The 18,484-nt window shown below is 42.0% G+C and overlaps 1 protein-coding gene across 1 annotated transcript; it reads left to right on the top strand.

Moving 5' to 3' along the window:
• Positions 1 to 3,836: 3,836 nt before the first annotated feature.
• Positions 3,837 to 17,709, top strand: LOC118899500 (tripartite motif-containing protein 43-like). Its single transcript, XM_036861285.1, has 7 exons — positions 3,837 to 4,247; positions 5,135 to 5,230; positions 6,508 to 6,738; positions 7,483 to 7,505; positions 8,034 to 8,131; positions 9,314 to 9,809; positions 17,286 to 17,709. Exons 1-7 carry the CDS (start codon positions 3,837 to 3,839, stop codon positions 17,707 to 17,709), a joined length of 1,779 nt encoding a protein of 592 aa, XP_036717180.1.
• The last annotated feature ends 775 nt before the right edge of the window (positions 17,710 to 18,484 follow it).

Below are 18,484 nucleotides of genomic sequence, written 5' to 3'. Positions count from 1 at the left end.
GGCACAAAAACAGAATTATAGATCAGTGGAACAGGATAGAAAGCCCAGAGATAAACACATGCACATATGGTCACCTTATCTTTGATTAAGGAGGCAAGAATATACAATGGAGAAAAGACAGCCTTTTCAATAAGTGGTGCTGGGAAAACCGGACAGGTATATGTAAAAGAATGAAATTAGAACACTCCCTAATACCATACACAAAAATAAAATCAAAATGGATTAAAGACTTAAATATAAGCCCAGACACTATAAACTTTTAGAGGAAAACATAGGCAGAACAATCTCTGACATAAATCATAGCAAGATCCTTTTTGAGCCACCTCCTAGAGAAAGAGAAATAAAAAGAAAAATAAGCAAAGGGGACCTAATGAAACTTAAAAGCCTTTGCACAGCAAAGGAAACCATAAACAAGAGGAAAAGAGAGCCCTCAGAATGGGAGAAAATATTTGCAAATGAAGCAACTGACAAAGGATTAATCTCCAAAATATACAAGCAGCTCATGCAGCTCAATATCTAAAAACAAACAACCCAATCCAAAAATGGGCAGAAGACCTAAATAGACATTTCTCCAAAGAAGATATACAGATTGCCAACAAATGCATGAAAGGATGCTCTACATCACTAATCATCAGAGAAATGCAAATCAAAACTACAATGAGGTATCACCTCACAACTGTCAGAATGGCCATCATAAAAAAATCTACAAACAATAAATGCTGGAGAGGGTGTGGAGAAAAGGGAACCCTCTTGCACTGTTGGTAGGAATGTAAATTGATACAGCCACTATGGAGAACAGTATGAAGGTTCCTTAAAAAGCTAAAAATAGAACTACCATACGACCCAGCAATTCCACTACTGGGCATGTACCCTGAGAAAACCATAGTGCAAAAAGAGACATGTACCACAATGTTCATTGCAGCTCTATTTACAATAGCCAGTACATGGAAGCAACCTAAACGTCCATCAGCAGAGGAATAGCACATATATACAATGGAATATTACTCAGCCATAAAAAGAAACAGAATTGAGTTATTTGTAGTGAGGTGGATGGACCTAGATACTGTCATACAGAGTGAAGTAAGTCAGAAAGAGAAAAAGAAATACCATATGCTAACACATATATATGGAATCTAAAAAAAAAAAAAAAGGATCTGATGAACATAGGGGCAGGACAGGAATAAAGACACAGATGTAGAGAATGGACTTGAGGACATGGGGAGGGGGAAGGGTCAGGTGGGATGAAGTGAGAGAGTGGCATGGACATATATACTCTACCAAATGTAAGATAGTTAGCTAGTGGGAAGCAGGCGCATAGCACAGGGAGATCAGCTTGGTGCTCTGTGACCACCTAGAAGAGTGGGATAGGGTGGGTGGGAGGGAGACGCAAGAGGGAGGGTATATGGGGATAAATGTATATGTATAGCTGATTCACTTTGTTGTAAAGCAGAAACTAACACACCACTGTAAAGTAATTATACTGCAATAAGGATGTTAAATATATATATATATATATATATATATATATATATATATATATATATATATATATATATATATCAGTAAACCAAAATAATAAAAGCAGTGTCACATTTGTACATTAATTCCAAAAAGCAACCTATAAATGACATTGTCCCAAAGGGGTCTGTGTGCTGGGGACTTTCTCTACTGTCCCCCCTGAGCCGGGTGGGGGAGCACCAGGCAGAGAATCTCTTGTCCTGCTGTTGCTGGGAGACACTGGGGGCTTGATCTGGAGTGTGACGGTGAGGGGCAAGAGAAATTTCCATTCTGAAGTTGTCGCCACAGATGTTCTTACACTAAAGTCCTACTTTAAATTGTTAAAACCAATCAATCAACAAAATAAAGCACTGCCTCCATGACAGAACATATTTAAACAAACCTCAAGAAACAGATTTCCAAGTTTTCCAAGACATTTGCTAAACTCTCTAAGTGATGAAATAATCTTTCCAACTTCTTTGGTAAGTTAAAAATAAAAATCCATGATATCTAGAAACACATATGAAGGCCCACTTCAGGGTGGATTTGTGGTACAATCAGTGGTTCTTGGTGAGATGTTTGCAGAGATGGGTTTATGAAGATTATCCAAGGTGTTAAAGCAATCTTGTCCTAGGTTTCAGGAAATCTCATCATCCATACTAACCCTATCAGAAGACTGGTGAAATGCAATCACTTGGAAAAAGCGGGTGTGGTTCAGAGCTCAATGTAAGGACACTAAAGGAGCCAAACTCATTCTTCTCCAGAACTGAGAGCCAGTGTTTGGAGCTCACCTGGCTCTGGAGACTTCTGAGAGCTACCACTACCACCCTTGGAAGCCTTGATCCCCGAGCGGACATTGTCTTATTACTTCTCCAGCGAGGATTGTTTCTACAGCACTTTCAGTGAGTACATAATTTACCATAGAGCAGCTCATGGGACTCTCCCGAGGGGAAAAAAACACAATTTCCTAATTTTAACAGAAAATTGAGGTTGTTTCATTGAAATAATCTTGTGTGCCAACTTAGTGAAATGACTGTATTTCTGTTTTATCATCTTGTCTTGGCATACATGTTGGAATTAATATGGTGATTAATTTTAGTTATCTGATTTTGTTCATCTCTTAGTTATTCCTATGCATTACAAGGACTCAGAAAGTGGTTGTCTGATATCTTATACGTTTGTGTTTGATGTAGAGCCTAAAAATAATTTTTAGGACTATTTGACTCCATGTGCAGTACCTATTACAGTCTACTTTAAAATTGGAGTGTGCCTGTATACACAGGAGACATAATATCCTACACAACAGAACTAGGTAATGCATGCAATAATTTGGGAGAAAATATTGGTTTTTTTTGTTTGTTTGTTTTTGAAAATATTGTTTTAAAGTGAAGTAAACATTGTCTCTTCAGAAATGTGAGTTATTCTGACTGAAATTTTAAAGAAACTAGGAAATGATTGGGCAAGAGAAAAGTGACACTTGTGTACATACAGAAACATAAGAAAGTTGAGGAACCTCTGTACTTAACTAGTACCGACACAAGGACCCAATTTTTTAGCAAAGTCAGTTTTAAAGAGCATGATTTGTTTTTCGGCGCTGATTATTACCATTACATGCAAACTGCATCTTACCACAGGATGAAAGGGGTGCTTGATAACAGTTTTAAAGACTGAGAAGATATAACCATTCTCTTTCATTTTTGGTTTGATTGATGAGTGTGGTACAGGTAAGACAGGAAGGCAAACTCAACCGATTAGTACATCCATGTAAGTTGCTTCTGGTTAGAATAGGATCCAATTTGACAATGTTTAGGTTCCTCTTCATTATCTCTGAATTATTCAGAAAGTGTTTTGCAAAGAAAAAAAGTGTTTGTGGATGTAGATTCAGATTGAGATATAAAAGGACATCCAAAGAAAAATGCCTGACAATGATAGGAAATAATAAAAATACAAGCTTAGTCAAGTATGCTGCACTAAATCAATGACTGGCATTGAACATCATGATTGATTGTTTAGGGCAATCAGAACCCACCACATAGAGCTATAAATTAGGTCAGACTCCTGAAGCTCATGCTGTCTAGAGGAAAATAAGATCTCAACAAACCTGAGGTTCTCCTTTAGGTAGGGGAAAAGAGAGCAAGAAGTAGTGTTGGTTTGGCAGCTGAGAAAACTTTCTGCAGCTCTTGAGAGTTCTCTTTGTGTCTCAGTTTTCCATTTCTGTCAAATGAAAAATCTTTTGTAAAGCAGTGTATTATTCAGTGACAATCTGTGTCTGATATTCCTTGGGCCCTTTTTATCTTTGGGGTAGAGGAATAAACTCCTGATTTCCTTCCCTCAGAAAAATGGATTCAGACATCCCAGAAGCCTTCCAGAAAGAGCTCACCTGCCTCGTGTGCCTGAATTACCTTCTAGACCCAGTCACCGTAGGCTGCGGACACAGCTTCTGTAGGTGCTGTCTCTGTCTTTTCTGGGAGCAAGCCGAAGACCCTGCCAGTTGCCCAGTGTGCAGGCAACGATCAGAGCAGACAAACCTCAAAACCAATTTTCTTCTGAAAAATCTGGTGTCCATTGCCAGAAAAGCAAATCTCGGTCAATTCCTGAACTCTGAGGAACATATGTGTGGGACCCATAAGGAGACAAAGAAGATCTTCTGTGAAGCCAACAAGAGCTTGCTCTGTTTGGTCTGCTCTCAAAGTCAGGAGCACAGGGCTCACAGGCACCGTTCCACTGAAGAGGCTGCCGAGGAATACTGGGTGAGTGACGTCTGTGAGAGTGCTTGGAGAGCTGGAGGATGGTGCAGCTAAGAGAGTAAAAGGATATTACAGTCAGGACTCCCCTGGTGGCACAGTGGTTAAGACTCCATGCTCGCAATGAAGGGGGCCCAGGTTCGGTCCCTGGTCAGGGACCTAGATCCCACATGCATGCTAAGAGTCCACATGCTAGAACTAAGGAGCCAGCGAGCCACAACTAAGACCTGTCACAACGAAATAAGTAAATTAAGTAAATATTTTTTTTAAAAGGATATTATGATCATAATGATGATTAAACCCTCTCTTTACTGAGTGCCAGGTACAGACCTAGTTAGCAATGACAAAGCTATGAAGAAAATGCTGCAGCATACCTGCCTTTATGGAACTTGTATCCGATGGCTGGGTGATAAAGTTAATTGAAATTATTTGGATGATACGTTATTATGCTCAAGGCTCTATAAAGCCTTCATTTTGAGAAAGAGTCTTTGGCTCTAAAATCTACAAGTGCAAAAAGTCTTTTCCATTGGATACAGGTTTCCTGACTCTGGACAAAGAAGGAAGATACAGTGCATTGGAATTAGCAGGCAGCAAGCGGCACTACATCCAAATTCTGACGCAAGATGCCAAACTACCTAAAAATTAGCCATGCTCAATAAAATCCTGTTCCTTTCCCTAGATATATGATTCCCTGATGGTGTGTGGTTCTGCAATGTGGAATCTTCTAAAACTGATCGATAGTGAGGAAGAATAGGGAAATGTGGTGATCTGTTATGGTCCTTCTAGTCTTCCTCTAGGTCCTGTACCTGACATCCCTGGGTACACTCCATCATTTGGGGTGTGAAACCTCAATCTATTTGCATTTCTGGTGTTAAAATTCAATTATTTTACAGGAGAAGCTGGCAAACCAAATGAGATCTTTATGGGAAAAGATCCAAGAAATTGAAAGAAATCTCAAGAAAGATGGCAGAGGAACTGACCCTTGGATGGTAAGTATGAGAATGTATTTCTCTTTGAAACAAGTTGAGGCAGACATGCTAGGAACTTACCCCTTAATAATTTGAAGTGAAATCATCATGTGCCGTGAAATTCTGAGAATGGGTTGAACGAACACCATTTAAAAACATTTTCTATGTACCATTTGAACCTACAAAACCCACCTCTTGGGTTTTTTACAATCTAATGGATCAGTAACTACAACAAAAGATCCACTAGAAGAATGTGCCATAAGTGCTAAGGTGGAAGCACATGGAGTGATGTGGACGATTCCATGCCCATGATTCAGGATCCCAGGGAAAATTTCTCATGTTTAAGATCAATCCCAGGTCTGAAGATCAAGTGGGTGTTTAAAAATCTGTGGGTTATTTCAGGCACAGATTTCTGTAAGTCATACATTCCAGAAAGTAAAGGGTGTATCTTTGGGAACCACAAGTACTTCAGTCTGATTAGTACATGAGCCCAGGTGATACAAAGGAGACATGAACAGGACTAAGGGGTGTGCCTGTCATCGTGAAAAGTGACAGCTCACTAGCTAGAGAGTGATATTGGTTCAAGTAGGAGAAAATGTGACATGTTAAAGAAAAACCTCAGGGAGAGAAGGAACAAGGAGAAAGACAGAGATGGAGAGTGAGAGAGTGAATCCATCAATACTGGGAGGGAATATGCAATGGAATGAGGATGAATGACCTTCCAAACAATATGGGAAGGAGGCTGTGGCCTTAGAGGGAGGACAGAACCTGTTTATATAAAAAAGGAGGGCAGAAAGAAAGGGCTATGAGGATTGGCACCTGTTTGAGGGCAGTAGGTGAGATTCTTAGGAAGATCTTTCCTGAGGATACCAACCCTGAGAGTAAAATGGAACATGGCTGCTCAGAGAGAAACTCAGGCTGTGGAGTTTGGGAGGATTGAGATGAGAAACGGATTTACTTATTAACATTGAGATGAGGATATTGCATATGATGTATGAATCACCCATAAATTTCAATTGCTTGCGTGAGGTCTTTCAGATTTGAAAGCAGGCATATGAAAGAAACGATACATGAAAAGATTTTCTCCAGATGTTTCAGGAACTCATGAATTTGATGAAAGTGGTTTGAGGAAAGGGTGGGTTTGGCTCTTGATGTAGTTAAAAACAATGAAAAATAAGTGAAGGAAAGAGGAATAAATTTGATTTCTTAGAAGATACGAATTTGGGATGGATGTAGCTTCTTGGGATAGAACATGAATCAGAGCAAACTAAATGCTGTTGAAATCCATCTCCCAACAGTTTTATGTGTATCGATATGGAGACATGATTAGGAAAACTTATCAGATGGTAACTCCATTTCTTCAGGAGGAAGAAAATTACTACTTAAGGAGTATTATAAAAGAAAGCCAAAAGATTTGCAAGCAAATCAGAAAAAGACAAGAGGAAATGAGTGGAAAGAAGACAGACCTCAAAGTAATATACAAAGAGCTCATGAAAATGTCCTATAAACCAGATGTGGAGCTGCTCCAGGTACGAACTGAGGACTGAAAATATTTTATCTGAAGCTCACATCTTCAATGACCATTAAATGGTACCAGGGGTATATTTATTCATCTCTTGCATCCTAAGGTGGGAGTTTCTCCTAGTTGGAAATATTATAGATGAAATGCAACTCATCCAAACCATGATTGAGCAAGCTTTACAGAATTGTTATTATGGAGACTCCCCAGGAATATACCCTTCTCAAAATCTCCTTTTGTAGCTTGCTTCTGTCAAAACCAGAAAGGAACAACTTATGTATTGTCATTCAGTTTTTTGATCTCCAGCTGGGCAATGGGAGAAACTTGGCAAAAGCTCATATATTTCCACCTCCTGTTGGGATATCCTAGGTTTGAGTTGCCTTTTTGGAGGGGCATATTACCCTTTCGGACAAGTCCTAGGAAAAACGAATTTACAGAGAGCTGAGGGTTGCAGCAATGAACAATCACTACATTTGTCCTTTCTCTCTCTCTCTCTCTCTTTCTCTCTCTCTCTCTCTCTCTCGCTCACTTGCTCTTTCTCTTTCACCCTCAGGTTTGTTAATTTATGAAGAATTTAGATTCTTTCAACACATTGTGCCAGAGTTTTCTTTAGGGAGAAAAAGGAAAATGGATTTTCCTGACTGTTTTCTCGTGGTGGTGATTAGATCTCTTCTGAAGTTTTCCCCATACCAAATCCTGGTTGGCTATTTATGAAGAAGTCTAATCTTATATTTTTTTATCTTATTTTTGACAGGAATGGGGAGACAAACTGAAATGGTAAGTCTGATCTTGTGATGCTTACCAGGGCGCTGTGAAAGAGATCAAGCTGCATTTAACAAAGGGAACACATAACTTACTAGATAATACTACATTGCTTGTGTGTGCGCGTGTCTGTGCCTGTTTTGCTGAGTATGATTTCCTGTTCCGCTTGAATCAGAAGTTAGCATCAGAAGTTTGCTCCTGTGGCTTAGAGAGGTATGCGCTGTAGAGCTCAATGCGGAAGTTTCTAAAAGGCCAGTTTTTTTCTGATTTAAATTTCAAAATCATAAACACATTGAAGTGCAAGGACTAGTACTTCCCAGGCATTAGGTGAGAGAGGCAAGTATCTCTGAGAAATGGGGGGGAAATCAGGTCGTGAATTAAAGTGAGAAAAAATTTCCTAAGAATGGCACGATCCCATCCCATGACTGTGGAGAAAAAGATTTTGATAAGAGAGTTGAGCTGAAGGATGCTGACTTTTTCTTAAAGGCTGTGGTTGAGAAGTCCTGGGCAGCAGAAAGTTTAACCTCATCTTCCTCCTTATAGGAGCGAGTCAGCACAGCTGCACATGCCTCAGCCTCTGCTGCCAGAACTCCATGCACGACCTATCACTGGGCTGATGGACTGGCTTAACCGCTTCCGAGGTGAGTGTCACCCCATCGTTGTGTCCACCCTGCAAGGTCCTTCAATAATGGTTTCTATAGGCAATCTTTCCCTCTTCATCTCTCACCTTGTACAGAACAGCCTGCAAATAGGCATGTATAGACATGTGTAGTCACAGAGTCATTAAAATCCTTACAAAATACATGCAGGCTGGTGCAGGGATAGATGTGATTCAGGCCTTATCAATTACTTATAAATTTGATAAATAATTTCTATAATGGAAAAAAGGACATGCTCCAAAAATGGCTCCTTGAGCCCTAGAAATATCATCACATACAATGTCAGTTGTTCACTGAATTCTAGAAAATGGGTTATTAATCCAGGATATTCCAATTTCAGAGCCTAAGTGCAGTTACTTAGAGTTCAAAAACATTTTTGCTTGAAAGTTTCTTGGCAATTGAATGTATGATGTGTTTTTTTCCATTAATATAATCAGAAAAATATATATAAGCCACAAAAATTAAATGCAGAAACCAGGATTTGTGAACAACAACAAGAAAGCAAATTGGTGGTTGATGAACCACATAGAGCTTCATGATAAACCTAACCCTGGAGGGTAACTTAGCAGAAAGTGGAAGATTAGCTTCATGATAAACCTAACCCTGGAGGGTAACTTAGCAGGAAGTGGAAGATTAGGCCTCACGTTGGAACCACATATCAAAGGCGGAAATTCCTACCAGGAAACCACTTTTAAGAAGCCATCCTTAGGTTTTGTTTCTGCAGTGTCCATTTGCTAACTTAAATGAGATGTTAGAATGATCACCAATTCTCTATTCTACAATGTATTTTTTTTTCCCTGAGCAGTGGTGGTGGAGGTGGAGGTGAGTTATACTGTCACGGTCTTGGAGGTGATCAGCGCCCGGCGTCCAGTCTTTTAGATGTCAGGAAAAGTACCCAGCCAGAAGTAGCCATGACCCCCCTATCCTGTATAATCTCTGAATTTTTAGGAAGTTTTTTCCATGGTAACTAGTTATCTGTTTCCTCAACAGATGTCCCGACAACCTTTGAATCCAATGTTTCCAGTTAGAACTGCACTTCTAATAACCTTAAGGTTTTTTTATTTTTTTTTCTCCCAGTGAGACCCTAGGTGGACCCTCTTCTCTCATAGATAATTTGATATTTAACATTGATTTTGACTGGAGTATTCTCTCATCTCTCCACAGTAAATATTGCATTCAATAATGAAGTAAGCAGCCAGCACTTCAGGCTGTTTGATGACGTGAGAAGTTTGAAGTATGAGCATGACAGCCTCTGTGTGTCTTTGGATGGCAGAACATCGAGGTATTTTGCTGCATGGGGATCCCGGGGCTTCACCTCTGGCAAACAATACTGGGAGGTGGATGTGGACGGCTCTTGGGACTGGGCTGTAGGCGTCTGTAAGGATTCCTGGACAAGGAAGGATGACGGCATACTGAAGGAATCCAACAGGGACAGCTTTCTCCTTGTGTGTGTGAAGGAGGATCATCATTACCGTCTCTGGACCACCACCCCGACCGCTCCTCTGTACATAGAGAAACCTCTGGGCAGGGTTGGCGTGTTCCTTGATTTTGACAGCGGGAGTATGAGTTTTGTGGATGTTGCCAAGCGCTCCCTCCTTTGGAGGTACGAGGATGGCCTGTTCACTTCCCCTGTCAGGCCTTTCATTTGCACTGGCCACACGTGAGGCGGGCTAAGTCAGGACCCTGACTGGATGCTCAGGACTCCTCCGAGGCAACCCTTCTCAGGTGCAGCAAATCAAGGATACTTCATTGTCTTTAGGCTCTTTCTACTGTAATGGAACCTCCTTTTATTTCTATTTGTTATATAGTGTCAAATGCAAACTTTTGTTGGTGTCTTCCATCTTCTTGACAATAAAAGCTTGCCTTATAGACATTTGTCTGGAATATATGATGTGGTTATTCACCTGTGTAGTGAGCTTGCTGAACTCACCAAAGTATGGGTGTGTGCTTCCCACTTCCTGAGACCCAGTACAGGAACCCAGGGCTTACACAGCATGGACAGACCTGGTCAGCAACCAGACCCAGGTCAGCCTCCAACTTTCTCCTCCTTCCTCATGATCTACTCTGTCCTACACATCAATTCACCCTCAGGGTGAAAACCGATTTGACAGAGAAATCTCCGCTGACCCTGGAGACGGGGATAAGTCTTCTTTTCTTAGAGAACCCAGAATTTGCAGGTCCTTTTCTTTTACAATAATATAAGGGAGAAGACCTAAAGAAAGGAAGTGCCTCAGGAGGGGCACTGAACAAATCTTTGCCTGAATAAATTAATAAATAGACAAAACAATTATCTTATTGGAAAGGAGCTCTGCAATAAAAGTTAGGGACGAGAATCTAAAAGTTTAAATTTTCAGGATTTGAAGGTGGATATCAAAAACTGATTAGATTACACACATTGAGCTTGAGTCCAATTGATCTTTAATTATCTTTGGAAAAGTGCATCTGTGTGTTGGAGGCTCTGTTAGATCCCACATACTGCGGAGCGACTAGGCCCATGAGCCACAATTGCTGAGCCTGCGCATCTGGAGCCTGTGCTCTGCAACAAGAGAGGCCGCAATAGTGAGAGGCCCGCGCACCGCGATGAAGAGCGGCCCCCACTTGCCGCAGCTAGAGAAAGCCCTCGCACAGAAACGAAGACCCAACATAGCCATAAATAAATAAATAAATAATAAAATTAAAAAAAAAAAAATTAAGGTTAAATTGGATATTTAGCAAAGTTTACAGTGACCAGTATCCTACTTTCAGACAGCAAAATCTGCTTCTCAGGTGGTAGGACAAAGATTGAAGCACCAATGCTACCTAGCCCTCTCTCTGAGAGTCCTGAAAATTATTGATTTTAAAGAGTCAGGATCCCAGTACACGAAAGTTAGAGAGCTTTAATAGACACACTACTGTCAATGCCAATCTGGCAACACAGTCAGGACGGGGCCACATTTTCAACTCAAGAAAGAATAATGCATATGTGTGCCAGGTGAAATTAGATGTATAATCAAAGAAAATATTGTGCCAGACCATGCCATATGTATGTATATATGGAACTCTGTTTAATCAATAACATATTATCTATCAATATATCAAGTTCTGAGTAATCTAATTTTAAAAACTGTGGAATGGTGAATGTACATATAGAAACGGAGGAACATTTTAGGTTTAAATCTGGACAACGGTTCTCAAACTTGACTGCACGTTAGAATCACCTGGGGAGTTTCTAAAACTCCCCAGTTTTAAGCTATGCCCCGGAACATTACATCAGAACTTCTCTGATGGGACACAGGCATCGCCGTTTTCCAAAACTCCTTAGATGATTCCAACGCTCCGGCAAGTTTGAGAATCAGTGGTTTAAAATTCTTCACACATCCCCTACTCACCTCAAGGTGGAAGATTTGAATGATCAGACATCAGCACTTACCATTTGTGTTTTTCTTCCCTTTGCTCTACCTCAGTGAGGTATATGCCCCGGGAATTACTTCATAGCATAGCAGACGCAAGTCATGGTTAATTCATCACATATCTTGTTAATGGGTGTGGGGGGAGGAAACATTTTTCTTTCTTCTCTTCTAGGTTCTTTGGCTGCTCTAATAACTAAATTGACATATGGCAGATCAACTGGAGAAAAACAAATTTAATTCGTTATGTATGGGAGCTCATAGAAAAATGAGACTCAGAGAAGTGACCCAAGTAGGCAGCTTTTATACCTTTTAGACAAAGAAACAATACATCTGTGAAAAATTGACAAAACAAAGAAGTTTGGTCTTAGGGTATTAAATTAGTAAAATAACAAAGTTTGTTTATGCAGCCTTCTTAGCTTTCAGTTTCCTATCTTTGGTGATTAGAATATCTCTCTACATTCTGTTAACAGGAGGATACCTTTTGTATGGGAGATTTATTTCCTGCCTTCAGGGGGACAATGAAGGTTCAGAGTGTCCTTCTTGATTGTCTCTTAAGTATAACCAATATGTCAAAGTGGCACATTTTGGGGTAGCCTGCACTGAACCACATCAAGTGATAAGTTCAGATGTACTAGGAACACATCCTATCACCACCATATGCAAAATTTTAGATCTTCACTTCCTGAAAATTATGAATTCACTACACTCTAATCTTAAATGATCGCACTTAAAATTATGACGAGGTGAGTAAGAAGCATCAGAAGCTCTGGTTAATGTGTAATGCAGATGCACACTGCACATTATGGAGAGAGGACGCCTAAACAGACACTGAAAGGGAAATTTATGTTTAATTTCTCTTGTCCTGCCTTAAAATATAAATTTTATTTCATCACTAGTTACAGAGGACAAAAGCAATTTTCAAAGAAGCTGGATGGGGAGTGGGCACTAGAATGGGAAGAGGTGGGTATCAAAGGAAAGCTTCACTTGACGACTTGTACAGAGCACCCCCAGCTGGTTACTCTGACTGTCATACTTTACCAAGATCTTTTAAAATACAAAATATTTTTTTAAAAAAATAAAAATATTTATGAAGTCAGAGCAAGAGTACAAATTGACGTCCACATACCACATGTCAAATATTTAAAATATCTAACTATAGCTAGCAAACTGCTAATAAATATTTTTATCCTCCCACTTTGGTAAATATTTAACTTCATAGAGACATGGAAGGCTGGTTGATATTTATAGTTGTTGGACCTTGTCATGGTGCTGACATGGTTCACCTAGGGGAAAAGCAATCCAGGGAGAAATAGCTCAGCAGCCCCCGGTTCAGGTGGGGAATTTGGGAGTTCCTGACAGGAGAAATTCCAGGAGGTAAAAAAATGTGCTGACTCCTCTACCTGTAGGATTGGATTAGGTATATCTGGAGAAGACCAGAGAAATGCTCTACTGCCCAGGACACAGGAAGCTCTTCCACCCATCACTGCTTTTTTTTTTCTGAATTTAAGAGGGGAGGACTTCCTTGGTGGTCCAGTGGCTAAGACTCCACGCTCCCAATGCAGGGGCCCCAGGTTCGATCCCTGGTCAGGGAACTAGATCCCACGTGCTGCAACTAAGACCCGGCGCAGCCAAATAAATAAATAAATAAACGTATTAAAAAAAAAAAAAAGAGGAGAGAATGTTGTGTTCAGCGACCTTGACAGAAAAAGTGCTGTGCCCGCAACCTCACAACTACTAGGCTCTCACTTCCCTTCCTTCAGAATTCCCATAGTCCACACCTTCCCCATTTTACTGACTGCATGCAGTGATGTTGGAGGGTCAGGAGAACGGGGGGACTTGCAGCTTCCAAAAGGTTACAACCCATTTTGCCCACACTCTGCCCCATGAATAGTTACCTGCTCAGCTGGGTCTCCTCCTGCTGAGGCCGTGCCCTATGGCCCCAGAACCAAAAGGCACCTCCTGCCCTATCCCTTAATAGCTAAACCCAGGGAAACTCCCAGACCTCAGAGGAAGCAGAGGAATGGTGACCTCATAGCGGAAGCATGCCTATGCACGAAGTGGGACATCCTGGAAGATGGGGCTCCCTCCCTCCCTCTCTCCTCCCGGCACTTCTTTCAGCTCCTCGGAGCCTTGCTCTGTCTCTCATCCAGCTCAGACTGTTGCTGGACCCAAGGGTTTCTGCATAGCCAAGGCAGTGCTCTAAGAACGCTGTGCCAAGCTCTGAGCTGATTCTTCAGAATCCACAGTTTGGTTTTCCGTGACTGCACGAAGAATATGTGGAACCAGTGGTAACTAGGATGGAGGTTTGCTCAAGGTGGCAAATAACTCCTTCCATAGACAGACAACTAATTGGACTGAGACATAAGTAGATATAAATTCCATACATGAGGACAACTCCTCTTCCCTTCCCTTGGCCCAGAGGGTCGCTGAACTGGGGCATGTCATCCTTTCTCTACTGTTCCCCCTTAGCCGGCATAAGGAGCGCCAGGCAGAGAATCTCCAGTTCTGCTCTCGCTGGGAGGCCTTGGGGGGCTTGATATGGAGTGTGAGGAGTAGGAGATTCTCTATTCTGGTGGCCAAAAATGCTGTTACGTTAAAGTCTTACACCGAAATACAAAAATCAATCAATCAATAGAGCGCATCCTCCAATACAGAATATAAACAAACCTCAGGTAAAATATTTCCGAGTTTTCAAACAGGTTTTCTAAAGTCACTAACTGATGAAAGAATGTTTTCTAGCTTTTTTTAAAAAAATTATTTATTTATTTATGGCTGTGCTGGGTCTTCGTTTCTGTGCGAGGGCTTTCTCTAGTTGCGGCGAGCGGGGGCCACTCTTCATCGCGGTACGCGGGCCTCTCACTATAGCGGCCTCTCTTGTTGCGGAGCACAGGCTCCAGACGCGCAGGCTCAGTAGTTGGGGCTCACAGGCCTAGTTGCTCCGCGGCATGTGGGGTCTTCCCAGACCAGGGCTCGAACCCGTGTCCCCTGCATTGGCAGGCAGATTCTCAACCACTGCGCCACCAGGGAAGCCCTCTAGCTTTTTTTGTAAGTTGTAAAAGTCCTTGATGTATGGAAATTTAGATATACAGGTGGCATTCATGGGTGGGTTTGTTGTAAAATCTGTGTCTCTTGATGAGATGATGTTTGTGGAGCTGTGTTTATGAAGATTAGCCAGGGTGTTAAATAGATCTTTCCCTCTGATTTTAAGAGATCTAATTACCCATATCAGCACCCATCCAAAGACCTCTGAAATGCACTAACTTGAAAGAAGTGGGTGTGGTCTTCAAGGACTCAATATAAGGAGATTCAAGGAGCCAAATTCATTCTCCTTCAGAACAGAGATTGTGTTTGGAGCTCACCGACTACAGTGACTTCTGAAAGCTTCCATTACCAAACTTGGAAGCCTTGATCTTGAGCTGACTTCACATTATTACTTCTACAGCAGGCATTGATAAGACTACATATATATATTCCTTAGGTAAATACACAGTTTACATAAGAGGAGTCCATGCTACTTTCCCAAAACAAACAATAATATAATAATCTTAATTTATCAGCAAACTGAGGTCGTTTCTATGTAATGCTCTCATTTGTCGAATTTTAAAAATTACCACAATCGTTCAACCATTTTTATGAATTAAATTATTTTGCCATCTTGTCTTGCTATATATTTTTGGAATAATTTGATGATTAATTTTAGGTCTATTATCTATGAATTCCTTGGTTGTTTATATAGATTATAAGGACTCAGAAAGTAGTTTCCAGGTATCGTGTAATTGTTTACTCAGTGTAGATCCTAAAAATGGGTTAGGAGCATCTTGTTCTACTCATATAAATGTATTACAAGTGGTAATATGTGTGTATGTTAGAGAATATTTGGCAAAAGATAAGTAGATAATGCAGTAAATTATCTGAGAAAAAAACTGTTTTTGAGTGTTGGTAAATTACTCTTCAGAAACCTCTGACTTAGAGCAAGCAATAATGAATGTGTCTACAGAAAAGTGACATTTGTAACTGTGCATAAGTAGCAGAAATTAGAGTGACCATTCGTGTGGTATAGAAATTCAGATCAAATAAATGTTTTTTACAAAATAAAAGTTTAAAAGCATGATTTGTTTTCTGGTGTTGATTGTCATTACATGAGAGTTACATCATTTCACAATGGGAAGGACTTCTTGATAATAGTTCCAAAGAACTTAGAATAATCCCTTCTCCTTAACTTTTTGTTTTTAAATACAAGGATGTCAATAATAAAGATAGGAGGATAAAATTTAAAAACTTACTATACTCATATAAGAAGACTGAAATCTGACCCACTTTTACAAAGATTAATCCTATTAACTCATATATTCAGAAATTGATTTTTAATGGTGATTTCTGTTTGAGATAAAGGATATCAAAGGAGAATATTTAGTTTGTGACTGTGTCTTGTATATGCACATTTTCATGCATTGTAATCAGTGAGTTGCAATAAAGGCATTTTCTAGATCACGGGTGAGGGACAGACGAAGTGGCATTGTGTACATTTCTTCATTTTTACAACCGTGGTTTTTTTAAAATTTTTTATTATCTCTTATAAGGATGTTGTTTTATTAGCCATTACATCCCCAAGCTGACAGATTGTTCCTTGAACTGTAAATTTACCAGAAAATGCTTGTTGACTCAATTAACATAGTTGCTTAGAGAACATGTTGCTTGCATTTTGTCTCATCTTGGAGACTTATGACTTGTGGATTTTAATTTGGTCAAAAGTGTGATTTCTGGCTCCCACATTTACCAGCAGGGTAATTTTGAACAAGAAATCCTGATAGGATGGTTGTGACACTTAAATGAAATAATGAAAGTAGAAAAGCTTAATTAACTACCTTTTGTTAAGTCAGTCACTGGCTGGTACTATTACTGATTGATTTTTCAAACCAATTAGGACACACCGCCCGGAGCTATAAATTGAATGAAACTCCAGATGTCCAAGTTATTTGGAAGAAACTAACACCACAACAAAACTGAGTTGTTGTTTTTTTTTAAATAAACTTATTTATTTATTTATTTTTGTCTGCGTTGAGTCTTCATTGCTGCGCACAGGCTTTCTCTCGTTGTGGCGAGCGGGGACTACTCTTCCGTTGCGGTTGCGCAGGTTTCTCATTGCGGTGGCTCCTCTTGTTGCAGAGCTTGGGCTCTAGGCACGCGGGCTTCATTGGTTGTGGCTCACAGGCTCTGGAGCGCAGGCTCAGTAGTTGTGGCGCACGGGCTTAGTTGCTCCGTGGCATGTGGGATCTTCCCGGACCAGGGCTCGAACCCGTGTGCCCTGCATTGGCAGGCGGATTCTTAACCACTGCGCCACCAGGAAAGCCCTGAGTTTCTTATATACAGAAGGAAAATTGTTGGAGAGGTGGATGACTCTTGGTTAGGAAACCTTTATAGGAATTTAAAAACTAATTTTGACTGGAATATTCTTTTTTCCCACAGAGACGATTTCCTTCAGTAAAGAAATAAGCAATCACAATATCTAGCTGTTTGACAATGTGAGAAGTTTGACGTACAGACATGACCATCAAGATGTATCTTTGAAATTTGAAGGATCTAAATTTTTTTTGGTATGGTCCACTGTATTGTGAAAGAATTATTTTTTCTTTTTTAAAATTGAAGTATAGGTGATTTACAATGTCAGTGTTAGTTTCAGGTGTACAGCAAAGTGATTCAGCCATATATATATTATATATAATTTTTCATATTCTTTTCCCTTATAGGTTATTACAAAATATTCGGTATGGTTCCGTGTGCTATCAGGACCTAAATATTTTAATGTATGTGAAACATCATAAAACATCACTGATGTGCTCCCCGAGGAGCGGCGGGGCGGCACACAGGCACAGGAGGAGAACGAGGCGGGGAGTCGCCGCTTTCCAAACACTCTCCGGGGGGCTGTGCGCGACGCCCGCCACCGGGAGTCCGGACCCGGCTGCCCGCGGCCCCTTCCCTCCCGCGCCCGCAGCCCGGGAACAAAGTTGCCGAGAGCCAGCGGGCCGAGGGCGCAGCGGGGCGGCGCTCTGGCCGCTCTGCGCGCGCCGCTTGGGGGCGGCGGCGGCGCGGCCCGAGGGGAGGCAGCAGCAGTTGGTGGGCTTGGCCGAGCGCAGTAGACGTAACCTCGGCGCGGCGGGAACGGCGGCCTAGGCGACCCGACTTCGCGGCGCCCGGACCTGAGCCGGTCCTCAGACGGCGGCCGCGGTGCCCGAGTGTTTCCCGGGGACCCCGGGCGGCGGCGCGAGCCCCGGAGAGGAGGGGGCGGTCCTGCGCGCGGAGGAGCGGGAGGCTCTTGCCCCCCCCCCCAGCCCCCAGCCTACCTCCTCACCGAACTCCCTAAAAATAACTCCGGCCCGCTGGGGCCGGGAGGAGCCGCAGCCGCAGTGCCGGAGAGCAGCCGGGAAGGCGTGTACAGCCAGGGTCCGGAGGGAACCTTCCGGTCGCGCGGCGCGAAGTTGGCGGAGGAAGCAGGAGCTCCCGGCCGCCGGGCGCCGCGCGACCCTCGCTCCGCCGACCCGCCGCCGCCGAGGTTTGGCTGATTGGGCCGAGGCAGGCGGGGGGCGGGCGGGCGGAGCGCGCAGGGCGGAGGCGGCGGCCGAGGGCGCAGACACCCTGGCCCGGGCCGCGCGGGCAGATGGTGTCCTATGTGGATAACAGCTTCCGCCAGGCGGTGATGAAGAACCCGGCCGAGAGAACCCCCCCAGTTGCTGACTGGATAATGACGCATGCTCGTAAGCGTTGGGATGGTGACTACAGGGGATCCTGCTGCCAACCGTCTTAAGACAAATAAGCCCTCCTGATCCTTGGGACCATCGGACACTTAGAATCTAACGCTTGAAAGAGTTGCTTCGCTTGTTAGGTATTAGATGCCGTTTGTTCAAATGCAAATGATCTCCTTCTCTGCCGCTGTTATTATTTAATGAGG

The sequence above is a fragment of the Balaenoptera musculus genome, chromosome 8 (genome assembly GCF_009873245.2).
Source record: "Balaenoptera musculus isolate JJ_BM4_2016_0621 chromosome 8, mBalMus1.pri.v3, whole genome shotgun sequence".
NCBI lineage: Eukaryota > Metazoa > Chordata > Mammalia > Artiodactyla > Balaenopteridae > Balaenoptera > Balaenoptera musculus.
The sequence above is the reverse complement of the archived record's forward strand: the minus strand, read 5'-3'. Positions and strand labels throughout refer to the sequence as shown.

What these genes read in the sequence shown, in the direction of transcription:
- LOC118899500 (XM_036861285.1), top strand. Translation starts at nt 3,837, where the DNA reads ATGGATTCAGACATCCCAGAAGCCTTCCAGAAAGAGCTCACCTGCCTC. An exon ending in GAGGAACTGACCCTTGGATG is followed by an intron (nt 5,231 to 6,507) that starts GTAAGTATGAGA and finishes ATCTCCCAACAG; the next exon opens with TTTTATGTGTATCGATATGG. An exon ending in CAGATGTGGAGCTGCTCCAG is followed by an intron (nt 6,739 to 7,482) that starts GTACGAACTGAG and finishes TATTTTTGACAG; the next exon opens with GAATGGGGAGACAAACTGAA.